This window comes from Centroberyx affinis, unplaced genomic scaffold (genome assembly GCF_046629955.1).
Source record: "Centroberyx affinis isolate AG114_WGS23_722 - 3 ecotype Tasmania unplaced genomic scaffold, CSIRO-AGI_Caff_v1 ptg003948l_1, whole genome shotgun sequence".
Lineage (NCBI taxonomy): Eukaryota > Metazoa > Chordata > Actinopteri > Beryciformes > Berycidae > Centroberyx > Centroberyx affinis.
The window spans coordinates 72,783-85,698 of NW_027281773.1; the positions used below are offsets into that span (position 1 = coordinate 72,783).

General features: G+C 44.1%; 1 protein-coding gene across 3 annotated transcripts; it reads right to left on the reverse strand.

Annotated features, from left to right (window-relative positions):
• Positions 1–366: 366 nt before the first annotated feature.
• On the reverse strand, positions 367–10,694 carry acbd3 (acyl-Coenzyme A binding domain containing 3). 3 transcript variants are annotated; one of them, XM_071541752.1, is made up of 10 exons: positions 10,392–10,694; positions 8,482–8,623; positions 7,627–7,767; positions 7,164–7,322; positions 6,586–6,760; positions 5,715–5,784; positions 5,538–5,666; positions 4,364–4,658; positions 3,704–3,710; positions 367–3,182 (listed from the first exon to the last, which is right to left on the reverse strand). In XM_071541752.1, the coding sequence occupies exons 1-10, from the start codon at positions 10,669–10,671 to the stop codon at positions 2,985–2,987; spliced, it is 1,596 nt and encodes a 531-aa protein (XP_071397853.1). In that variant the 5' UTR covers positions 10,672–10,694; the 3' UTR covers positions 367–2,984. The 3 variants fall into 3 exon arrangements, with proteins under 3 accessions (XP_071397853.1, XP_071397851.1, XP_071397850.1); XM_071541750.1 differs by lacking the exon at positions 3,704–3,710 and having other exon boundaries at positions 367–3,199; positions 4,371–4,658; positions 5,724–5,784; XM_071541749.1 differs by lacking the exon at positions 3,704–3,710 and having other exon boundaries at positions 367–3,199; positions 4,371–4,658; positions 5,538–5,784.
• Between the last annotated feature and the right edge of the window lie 2,222 nt (positions 10,695–12,916).

Sequence of the window (12,916 nt, forward strand, 5' to 3'; positions counted from 1 at the left end):
CATTCGCCACCAGCGGAAAAAAGGCCACGCCAAGGCGGTTGTGTTGTTCCAAGGAAGTCTTTGGTGGCTTCACACATTCCAATGTTGGCACTTTCTTATATCTAATTTTAAATCGCTCTCTTCTTCTCAGCAAAACGAACTGAAAAGAGGCCTCCCCCTCAATATGAGGTCAAGGTCAAAGTTCAACCCAGGAGGCCAAAGGGAGGCAACCGCAATTTTCCTCTGATGTTCCGTCGAGGTGGTGAAGGTGAATATCTGAGGAAACTTAAAAGGCACAAAAGATACACTTCAGAATTAACCCCGACAGTGTGAAATTCAAAGAATGAAAATGGAAAGAAAGAGACAAACTGTCCAGTACTAGAGATGAACATAAGTTTAATCAAGATTAAATATATGCCCAAAAAGATCTTCCAACTCATAAGAGATCCAAACAAGTCAAAGCAATACAAAAAGATGAGCTTTTCTGTCATGTCAATAGAGTCTTTCACTTTTACACTTCCGAAGAGTTTTGGACTTTCATTTGGGGTAAAATGTACATATATCTCATTCACCATACTTTACAGTGCATTGATTCTCAAACCCATGGCCTTCTCCCACATCTAAAAACCCATACATAAACTCATTTATAGAATTATTTACATACAAGGCTTGAACAAGTCATCTCAACACCATTTGGTGAGCAGTAAGTACTTCAGAAAAATGAACATTACACATCAGAACATATTGGGTATTTCTTGAACTTAATGGCTTGGCTATACCATAGGTAGTGACATTTTGTTACACAATTCATTGTATGGACAAGAGGCAGGACCTACCTCCGATTCATATGCTTTGACCAATTGACACTCAGCAAGGACACTGGAGGATTAATTAATTTGGCTTGGGATTAGATGCAAGTTATTCAGCCTCAGTGTCTTTAAACTTCGGTTGCATATACACATAACAAAAATGTACAATAATCCTCAGCTCGATCAGTGTGATAAAGTGAAACCAAATGTCTCTGACGCCCACTGAACAGGGACCAAGCCCAAAAACATGAATGATTCCCCATTCAGCAACCATCTTCCAGAAGTAGATAGAACACAGTTCATACAGCATTGCTGACAATGCACCTAGGTGGTAGGTTTTGGACAAGTGATACACAAAGCATGCAAATGCCATGTGAGGTGAAACAACAGAACACGACTAAATTGTGGCAAAGAAATAAACTTTAAAAAAAAGTTGAAAATCCAGCTTTTATATTCACTTAGATGTCACAACTAAGTTAGTAAGCAACCACATCACCCAAGACACGAGAATGAGTCTACATTGTCTCAGTTTTTTCACAATACCATATTTGAGATGACCAATTCAGTTGATTCATATCACAAAGAAAGAAAGGTACAGAAATACTGGGTATTTTGGGTCACAGATTTTCAATTTCTGAGCACTGTAGAGATGTAACAGTGACATAACCCCGAAACAAACATGGAATATGAAATCTGAGTTGTTAGCTGTCACTTGTGTCATAACTCAACATAGCATCTCCAAACGACATACGCTACACAGAGTGATCAACAGCAGAACCTCTCAGACATTAACATGACATCTGTCCCAATACTTTTAACTAGCTTCTTTTCCTTGACTCTGTTTTTTGATATGACCTGATGAGCAAGAGATCTGGATAGCCGATGACTTAATGCGGTCATCCTCTAGATCCTCCAAGTCATCATGTGGGAAAGGAAACGTGGAAAAGTAAAGGGGACGTGGCCCCCGAGAAGCACTGAGGCAACTGCTTGGAGATGAAATAAACTGAAACAGCATCGCACAGACACAAAAATTATATCTATCCTAAGAGAAAGGGAGAATAATAAATATTTATTAAATGCTTTGTTTTTAGACACAATCTCATTTCTCTTACGCTGTATCTCATACTGAGATGCTTGACTTTGCAGGACCGGAAGGCCCTCAAACATATTTTCCCATGTGCATGTTATTGTGTACTCACTCCCTTACACCCCTGACCAATTTTGCCCACCCTGAACCGTAAAATGCCTTCTTCGTCCGTCCTTCATAAGCTCAAGTCAGTAGACTCAAATCCCCAAAAAGAATCCTATAACCTACTCCTGGTGCACTTCTGTCGATCTGAGAGGATTGCATCAAGCAATGAGGGTGATGAACAGACGGTTTCTGTCCGGTGAGAAGCGAAGAAGCGCACTGCTTCCACCAATGCAATCCTCTCAGATCTGCATATCATACACACGGTGGGCAGGGAAGAGAGTGTGGGACTACTGTTTTACAACTAGAGGGGTGACTAACTTTGTGTACACTGGTGTTTCTTATGTGTGTGTGAGTGTGTGTGACTCTGAGGCCCAGAGCCTCTGTGGAACAAAGGCATAGTGTTCTGTAGTGCATCTGTAATATTTGATTTTCAACATTGGAGTACCTCTGTTCTCATGGGACAAACGACCACTATTACCACCCGACCGACAGGAAAACCTGGACTGGCCAGGTTCCAGCTCGAAGTTAAGAAAGCGTCACTCGGGGCAGAAGCAGCCGGAAGGCCACGTCGGACAGTATGGGTCAGGGGGTTCAATGGTGACATAGAGGGGCCCGGGGTGAAAAGAAGTAAAATACAATATGAAAGCAAAGTCCTACAGTTTGGTCTCTATGTGAGCGCAGCAAGGACAGGTGGTGAATACACTACAGGAATACACACGCTCCTTCCAAGGGCTCAGTGAGAGGCTCTAGCATGGGTGCATCCTGGGACATACAAACATACATCCACACACACACATATAGAAGTCCAATCTCCGAACTAGAGCTCTAGACGTGTCTCTTTGTCGCCCTCTGGTGGTTCTGTCCAGAATGGATCTGGCATCGCTTTCTCCGTCGCACACACAGGCACACAGGCTGCCGTTGCGCACACACACCCCCACCCACACATACACTTACTTACACACACATACACACTCCTTGGCTCCCCCCGGTGTCTGTGTTCAGGCTTATCTGGTGTAGTAGACTCTGTAGTAAACACTCTTGGAGCGCCAGAGCGAATAGGAGTTGTCGAACTTGAGCAGGTAGACCCCACGGCCGGGGTACTGGTGGCTGCCGGCGTACACCTCCTCATGACAGTCCCGCCGGTACACCGGCACGATCTCGTCCACCTGGGGCTTGCCCGCCTCCTTCTTGGCCTTCTCCTCCTCATTAGGGGGGTCACCTGAGAGTGGGTGAAAAACAACGATACATAAAGTCAATGGAGGAAAGAAGGAGAGAAACAAAGCAGTGACCAATGAGTCTCTCACCTTTTCAAATGGCTACATTATAGCCAGGGACAGAGAGTAAGAGAGAGACAGGAGAGAAAGCTCTGGCAGGGTTTGATACTAAGCCAGTAGAGGCATGAAGCAGGGAAATTAACCACTTGACTATCTGTGCACTGCTATCATTATCCTAACAAAGCCTACTCATGAAGAACTGAGCCATTGAACAACACATCCAACACCATTAGACCATCGTAACTACATCAGATATCAGACTCGCTTTTTATTTGCCAAGTGCAACTGGCACACCCAAAATTTCACCTGGCTGAAGTGGTGCTAGCACATTACAAGACTGTTACACAATACCAGATTGGCATACTAGGTGCGGGACTAGGTGCGGTATACATTCAGAGCTGAAGAACTGTTCAAGGGTAGAAGCCCAGGTCACACAAGGCGATTTTAACACAGATTCTAAACCCAATCTGAATCTGGGTTAGTCGGGGCTGCAGTGGGAGCACTCAGCCTCAACGACTCTGGTCATATGGTCCACTGTGATTTTTTCAAACATGATTGATTTTGTCTGGTCAGGCTCGTCTAGTGTGAAGCGGTACAGGACTGAAATGTGAGAGTGGCACTGGTAACAGCCAATTGGAATTTAGTTCAAGAGGGAAGAAAAAGAACACAAACCAAGAGAAAAGTCACTTTTAACAACACCTCCACCAACTCATAGATAGTTTATATCAGCAAGGATAAAATGGCAGCGAGCCTGGATCAGAACAATAGAACACCTATTTTGTAGGTCTAATTGCATTTACAGTAAACTGTTGTGGACGAACAGGAAAACGTTTTTGAATGACAGAATCTGTTAGTGTGTGATCCCTCATCTTGATGTGTGTGACGCCCCATCTTTGTCCCGTCGTGTAGTGTGAACAGCCTCCCGATGGGATGGCAATCAGACCAGTCATTTAGTCTGAACTGAACAGTCTTAGTAGTTTGACCTAGGCTTAACAGCTAATTACGCTGATAAATAGCAAAAGATGCATAGATGATAGGTGTGCAAAATACAACTAGGTTGATAGCTTGAATATCTTTATGAGTCTCACTCGTACATACTCCCCACCCACACCTCACCTTCATCGTCCTCATCCTCATCACTGGACTCGGACACGTGCACGCTGACCGAGGCAGAGGCGGCGTCCGTCCACTCGAAGAAGACCCCGAAGCCGATGTCGTAGTAGTCCGTGGCGAACTCCCAGAACAGGTAGGACCCCTCCTCGTGGGTGGGCACGCGCACCGTCACCACCTCACCGCGGCCCACCGTGATCACACTGTCGGCGTCCTGCCGGATTTTCTCCTTGAAGTCCTTGATCTGCGGCCGTGTCCACATGGAGGGAGCAGCTATCACCGGCGGGGAGTCTGCTGTTATGAGAGGTTTCATATTCTATGTTAATACTTTAAGTTTAAGATGAACTCCATTAATCTCTGAGGGGAAACTGGGTCTTTGCAGCAAGAATATGGTTGAGATAAAAAATACAATCAAATCAAATCAAAACTAGTTATTAAAGATATAAGATAAAAACATCTTCATCATGCTAACACAGGGTTCCTATTGGATAGAAAGAACTGATAAACGTGAAATTTCATCTCAGAAGATAACTGATTTCTTACACATGGACTTTAAATGTCAAAACAGCATGATTTATGCTATGTAGACTGGCCAAGAACAGAACAGGCCAAGTATGCCGTCTGTCTATGCTGGGTGTGCCTGCGTGTGTGCATAAATGCATGCACACATGTGAATCATGGTAAAGATTTTCCTTTTGCAATCGGACATTAATCTTATCTTTCTATCCATCTATCCTCCCGCTGTTAAACATTACATTCAGAATGAGCAGTCACAGCACATTTAGTTGGGTGAAGGATGCTTGTTTGTGGTCTGGAATCAAGCCAGGGTCTCGTTTATTTCTGGTATGAGTGCTCACTCGCCTGTAAGCAAAAACTGGACGGACGATACCTAAACCAGTCAGCAGGCTGGGGAGAGACTATCATGTATCACTTGTCCCCGCTCATCTCCTCCCTGCCCTCCAGGTCACATCACCAAGGACACAGCAGATAAGGATAGAGTTTCTGGTTTGGTACAAAGCTTTGTTTGTGTGACAGAGAGCTTTCTCCCCCTTCTCTGCACCCAATAGCTGCGCATAACAGCGCATAATGCAGATTCTTTCTGGTTGAAGTCAACAGTCAGTGTGTGTATGTGTGTGTGTTTTAATGAGACCCATCCATCTATGGCCCACCAACCTAGTAAAGGCCCGTTCTCTGAGACCTCCTCTGCAGGCTCGGGCTCAGGTTCCCGGTCCATGCTCTCCGAATAGGAATCCGACTGGCCTCCATTGACGGTAGGGGCTTCCTCGCCAGCCGGTGGCGACGCTGCACACAGCGGTGCTGCTGCCAGGGCCAAGGCGGGGCCGGGTTCGCCGCTGCTGCAGCTGCTGGCCTCCAGAGTGGCCTGCACCACCGCATCCTCCTGCTGCTTCTGTAAGGCCGCCTGGAGCGAGAGGGAGAGGGAGAGGGAGAGGGCACCGACTGAAGATGTTGTAAACCAAGCCAGGGCGATAAATCAAAACCATGCTGCATGTGGAAGGAACTGGAGCACTGGACCTGTGCTGCTGCAAGCATAAGACCTGAACATCTGCATGCATGTAGGGCTGTAAGAGTATGCCTAGAATGATTATCCTGATTGTTTTGCTCAATAATGCACTCACAATTATTAGTCTTGATTATTTGAGGAACAAAATTATTTTATTGTTCTTTTTGCATCTTGTATCAATATCTTGAACAGTGTCCAAAATGAACAAACTGATTTACCAGCCAAATTAATGAATATACATTTTTCATAAAAATATGTCCCTACCTATTTTCAATGCTACTTTGTGTACAGAATCAGTTAGTGTGTGAGTTTTAATGTAAACCCTGCTCACTCATTTATACAATGCATGTTTTTTGTCTTAGTCTTGGTTTTTTTTTCTTTTTAGTGGCGTAACACCTGCTATGTGTCGCCACATGGGAATAATGTTAGCAACTGTGTAACAAAACCATTTAAATGTTATCTCAAAACCTTACCAGCCAGTGTGGCAGGTGGCCCTTACTGATTTAGTAGCGGGTGTTAATTTCAGACCTTGATCTTCATCTTCTTCAATTCATGTTTGAGTTTAAATGGAATGTTTCAATATTGCCAATTGCCTACAATTATTAATTGCGGAGCCTGAAATAATTATATACGATTAATTGTGCAGTGCAGCCTTACTTGCATCAATGCCTACCCCTCGGTCTGTCAATCCGCCCCTACCTGTTGCTGGGCCAGCTGGACCTGGTAGAGCTGCTGCATGTACTGCTGGTAGTGCTGCTCCTGTAGCTGACGGATGAGGCCCAGCTGCTGCTCCGGGCTGTTGGGGTATTGTTGGGCAGCGTACTGCTGGAACTGCACCGCTGTCTGGGCATTCAGTGCCGCCATGATCTGTTGTCTGGGGAACAGAAGAGGGGCATGGAGTTAGTGAAGATGGAAATAGGGGGGAAGGGGAGGAGGGTTGAGAGCGAGGAGGTGTAGACAGAAAACAAGAGAGTGTGGTGGTGTGGTGAGTCGGGAGACGGTTCTTCAACTGGAGGACCAGGTTCAAGCCAAGCACCCGCTCCGCTTAAGTGTCCTTGAGCAAGACACTGAAGAGGTGCTGCTCTGTCGCTGAGAGGGGGTGAAAAAATCATTTCTCTACAGGGATCAATAATGCATCATGTTACATTAAATTAAGACTTTGAAGGAGGGGAGGGAGAGGAGCATAGGTGTCATACTGGGGTTACAGCTGGTGCAGAGCGTCCCCTTCCCTTCACCAAAGCCCAAGCACATATGAACACACACACACACACACGTACTTCTGCTGCTCAACCCGTAGCCTCTCCTCCTCTGCCTGCCTCCTTTCCTCTTCCTCCCTCTTCAGCCGCTCCTCCTCCTCACGCCTCCGTCTCTCCTCTTCCTGCCTTTGCCGCTCCCTCTCCTCTTCCTCCAGCCGCTGGCGCTCCTCCTCCTCTTTCCTGGAGAATGACACAGAGCGAAATGAGGGATGAAAATGATGCGCATGAAAGATGCGTATTAGAAAACATGATAAACCTTCTGTCCATAAAATACTTTCCTATGTTTTGTGAAAACCATGTCACAGTTAACTCTACAGCTTTCAAGAAACACAAACAAGGGGATATAATAGTGCCAGATATAATCCATCCACCCAGAAGAAATGCTGCTTTGCCAGTTGCATATAGGACAAACTGAACCTGAGTCTGTTTTTAGACACTGTAGCGGGGGCATCTTCCCCAGGGGAACTGAAGCCGGACATCTTACCGTTTCCTCTCCTGCTCCTCCTTCTCGATCTTGTGCGAGGTGACGTAGGGAGCAAAGAGGTTACAGCACTTGTTGAGCAGCTTGACAAACTCCACCATGGCCTCCTCCTTCTCCATGTTCCCCAGGACGGCCCACTCTTTCCTACAGACAGAGTGGGAGGTGAGGACAGACAAGAGAGGCAGCTGGACACACTGGGCCGCAGAATGTTCTTTGACTTTATTTGACTTAAAATTCCATGGTATGTTTTTTCTTCAAAGAATATGATAAAAAAAAACAGGGGGAAAAATATATAAGGGAAAATTATATCTGAAGCACTCATACCTAACATAATGATAGAAATTAGTTTTAGCTTTTAATTAATCCCAGAACATTAGAGAGAATCAATGTAAACGTGATGATTTTAGCAATCATGACCAATTTTCCATAAAAAACTATTTTGAGTTGTGCACAATGAGAACAACATTGTGCATAAGTGAACCTTTTATAAATGAAAATTATTGAGTATGTGGCAGGAATAACAGATGTCAAAGGTTTGCTCATGCCTTCTGAAATGGATTGTGAATGGACAGACGTGTGTGTGTGAGTGAGTTAGTGAGAGAGAGAGAGAGAGAGAGAGAGAGAGAGAGAGAGAGAGAGAGAGAGAGAGAGAGAGAGAGAGAGAGAGAGAGAGAGAGAGAGAGAGCGAGCTAAGGAATGAGTGAGAGAGGGACAGAGCAAGAGAGAGAAAGCTCTGCTCTGTGCTGTTTCCTGGTTACTGAAACACAGCGGAGCGCTGAGGCTGGATGGCCGGCCAGAGTTCAAAGGTCACCTGCACGGACACACACGCCCACACAGAGAGCTGTCTGCTCAGGTTACCTGCGGTCGTTGCCCAGGACATCAAAGAAGCCCACCTCCGGCGAGGCGTCTGGGTTGTAAGGGCCCAGTAACACCTGTTTGTGCAGAGCCACCAGTCGAAGCTTCTCCTCGTAGGTTGGGTGGAAGGCCTTTCCATCTTTATCTGAGAACAGGAACATGGAAATACTCTGCATTCATTTGTATGTCAGTGAAAGAGTTTATGCAGTGGAAAATGCTAGTGAATGCTTATATCCTAGCCTACACCTTTCTTTGTACAATGTGGAAGCTGCAACATTTGTAGCATATAAGGTTTCATACTCTGTTTGTTCCCAGACTACAGGGTACATAACAACAACAACTACACTTTTTCTTGTGCTCTTTGAAGCAAGCCTAGACACTTTATGCCTCCACAGAGAAGCATTAAATTTAACAACAATCAATATGCCAAGATCACTTTTCTCAGAGTGAAGCCTCTATTCAAACTAGATCGAATGAGGTGAGATATGTCAATACAACCCAATGCATAAGGCCAAACCCTAGCCAGCTAAAAATACAATGCCCAGATTACTATTGCACAGGGAGGCAAGCAGGTGCAGAACCTGTTTGCATAGTCTCATGTCATCTGAAGTACTCTGCTCTTATAATAAAAACAATAAAAATGGCCAGTGTGCAAAATGGCTGACTCATGAACCTCAGGATGTTTGCAAAGTGACCGTTGAGTACACCTTGTGTTGGAGAATTACTTGGCCTTTTCCTCTACAGGTAAGGCGGGGCAAGAAAGGCATGATTGTCATTTAGGAAACTTCCTCTAAGGCTGACAAGCTAATAGGTTTAGATCAGAGTAATTGCTACATGTTGGTTAAGCTGTGCTGCTTTAATAACCTAGTCCTCACTGTCAAATCTATGAGTGAGATGAAAAGAACTCAAATAAACTTAAATATAGTGATGTATTGCAGTAGCATAAATTCTTCAAGCTGTATAGTGAATGCACAGCATGCAAAATTGTATGACTGTAGTATATGTGAATAGAAAATCTGAAGTGATGCTGTTAGCTCAGACTTTCCAGGTGGAATGGCCTACCGGCTTGTATGCATGCAGATCACAAAAAGAAGTGATCCACTTGCACTTTTTCTTTGATTTTCTGCCAAGAGCAGTAGCAGCATGGGAGTAGTGTAGACAGGAGGCAATTAGGTTGTAAAACACAGGCGAGTAGTAACTAAGCCCTGTGAGCACTGCACAGCCCGGCCTGAGAAAGCACTGGAAACCGTTTTTAACAAGTTGAGCTGAGACTTACACTGCTCATGTGTGCAAATTTCTCCAAGGAACTAACGTTACTACAGCTAGAGCAGGAGCTTTGGTGTCAGGAACTCGGTGTGTAATGAGTTACATGCACACCCCCCTTCAGTCGCAGCCAACGGGGCAATGAATGGCAGCGGATTGTGTGTTTCTGTCAACGTAAATTTCCCAAACAAATCACCGAGTCCCTATTCATTCAGAAAGGTGAGCTTCATAGATCACTAACTATGTAGAGCAGTCGCATGACTTACTGACTCATGACATGTCAAGTTACCCTGGCTAAACCCAGAGTATAGCCAACAGTCTGGGTGAATATGCGCTCAGGCCACAGCCAAGGCAAGCAGCGGTGCGGATACCTTGATCGTGTATCTATATGTGTGGCTAACTGTCGTGATCAAAGCATTGATTTAGCTTTAGGCAGCCTGCTAGCAGCTTGTTAGCATTGCTGGCTACATTGGCTAGTAGCTAATGCTGCGGCTCGCATGACAACAGGAGCCCGGCGGTGACAGCAGCTAGCAAACTGCTAGCTATCCCAACCTCAGCTAGCGAGCGATTCATCTCATAATGTAACGTACAATTCAAACCCATCTAGCCATCTGCGGTAAGCCTTTACGGTGATCGCCAATATAAAATACCTTTAAAAAATTTCAGGGCCATTCCGTAAAGCTCTTGCAAAGCAAAGCCCCATTTCCTCTCTATCGTAGATTTGGCAGTCTCGCCTTCCTCCCCATCTTCTTCGCCCGCGGCGGCACCCGGCTCGCCGGTCTCGGGTCCCGCGGGCTCGGGGTCCGGTTCGCCCACCTGTCCCTGCTCGCCCTCCGGATCGGGACTGAGGGTGAGGCCGTCGATGGAGACTTCGAGCCGGCTAGAAGTGCCATTGTCGAGGTCGCCGCTCTGAACCTCTGTCGCCATCATGCAGAATGTCAGCTGAAGCGGCCACGTACCTACTTCCGTTCAACTTAGCGGAAGTTCCGGGAGATTTTTTTTTTTGGTTTCGGATGTAAATAATGACGTAGAAATACTGCTGTAGCCGAGGAAACGGCATTTACTGAGCTTGAAGATATCAGTAATTATTTCCATGTGTTGGTCCACCACACAAATTAACAGCAACAAAAAATGCAACTACACCTCTCTCTCTCTCTCTCTCTCTCTCTCTCTCGCTCTCTCTCTCTCTCTCCCTTACACACTAGACACTACATTATGTACTGAGTATTTCTATTCTGTAGCCCCCATTTTTCTCGTACCCCATATACTACATGCTCACTTTGAGGCAACAACTGTCTCAGGGAATGTCCTTGTTTCCACTCATTTCTCTGTGACAGCACTGAGGTCTCAGGCCAATTTTCAAAAGCTTATGTTCTCAAATTGAATCTATTCTTGAGAGGTTTTGTATTTTGGACTAAGATAATGACTAAGGACTAAGTTGTGATTTGAGGTTTGAGTTGTCATTTTCAGACTGTACTAATTTACTACTTCACAAAGCTTTGCCATGTGAATGTAGGAACATTGGTTCATCAGAAAAGAAAAGAAAACTGATTTTTCACTTCAATGTGTCATCTGTTCATTTTATCCTGTTGGTGAAGGGGGTGGGGATGGATCGATTGTTGCTTTTTTTTTCTGTAAAGAATAATCAATAACAAATGTTTTGCAGTCAATTTAACATTAATGATACGTATTTCTTATAAACTATTTATACAATAATGATAATTTAATTATTTTTTCAACCCAGACAATACAAAAGCCAGATAAATAAATACATAACTCAGTGCTGAGTGAAAAATACACAAGCAAAAGAACAAAAAGCAACCTACTTCTGAATCAAAACAAGCACAAAACAGGTGCTGGATTATTCAAATAATTCAGCAGTGATTGTAATTCAGTACTTTTGCCAGTAGCCTACATTTTGTGGTCCTTGTTGTATTTTGTATGCAGGTTGTGTCTTTCCCAATAAAATGCATGGCAGACTATATACGTACTTCATGGTCTTCATGGTCATGGTTACACTACTTCATATGCTTTACCACTTTCATATAACTGAGCAATCACATTCACATTTTCTTAGGAAAATGTAACATTTGTAGTTCCTTCAGATCTTTCAAATACGCAAACACTGAACTCATAACATTGACATTTTGACATATCCCTGCAAACTTCTGAGGATAACTTCCCTGTCTGTCTGTGGGCTAAATGGATAGTGGCCAGGCTGCCTTTAAAGGTGTGAATATGCCTATGTTTGTCTACAAAGAGGCAGTTGCCTTGTACTGGAGATGGCCAGTACAAATCCCCAGGTGGTTTTACTGTTTGATGTTTGAAAGTGCAGCCTGTGAACCACAATATCTGCATTAATCAACTTAGAACTGCCCTCTCCTTTTAATCTAATTAAAATATCAAACAGTAGCATGTGCAAATCAATATTGGATAATGCCAGTTATTAACAAATTAGCACTAAATTAAATGCATATCTGTTTCATCAAGTAGAAACAACACTTTTCAACACTTTGCAGAGTGCCTGGTTTTCATAGTCCACGACTCATGTGCTTTGTGGCTAGAGATGGATAAATGAGTATACTGTGCATTTTACAATCAGCATGTAGCCCTCAGAAGAACTGTCACAGGCCATTACACAAGATCAGGAACTTCAGCAGCCTGATGTTAGCACTCTGGTCTGTGCACATAGGCAATAGCTAAATGGAGTTAAGGCCTTCAGACAGACAAAGCAACCTGTGAACTGTGAATGCCTTTATCTTATAGAAGCACACCCAATAGGAGAATACTTTATGTGTCAAGGTGAGATCAATAAGTATTATTTATGGATGTAAAATGACATAATGACTACAGTTGTTTCTCCATAGTAATTTCCCCATACAGATGCAAGGGAAAATTACTAGGGATAAACAATCATTAATGTTTGTCAAGTCTATGTTTAAGGTATCTTGCAGGATCATGATAGTTTGAGACTGATTAATAACTCAGACCCTGAATGACTTAGACTCATTTAGCCAAACATACAGTCTACTCCTCAATGCCTTAAGCCCAGTTACAGCTGAATCCTCTAAATCCTTCAAGATTTACTGAAAATACAAAAAAATCTATGAAGAATTGTGATACAGAAGTTGTGCAGAAAGAATTTTGACTAGGCTACTTCCTAAAAATGACTATT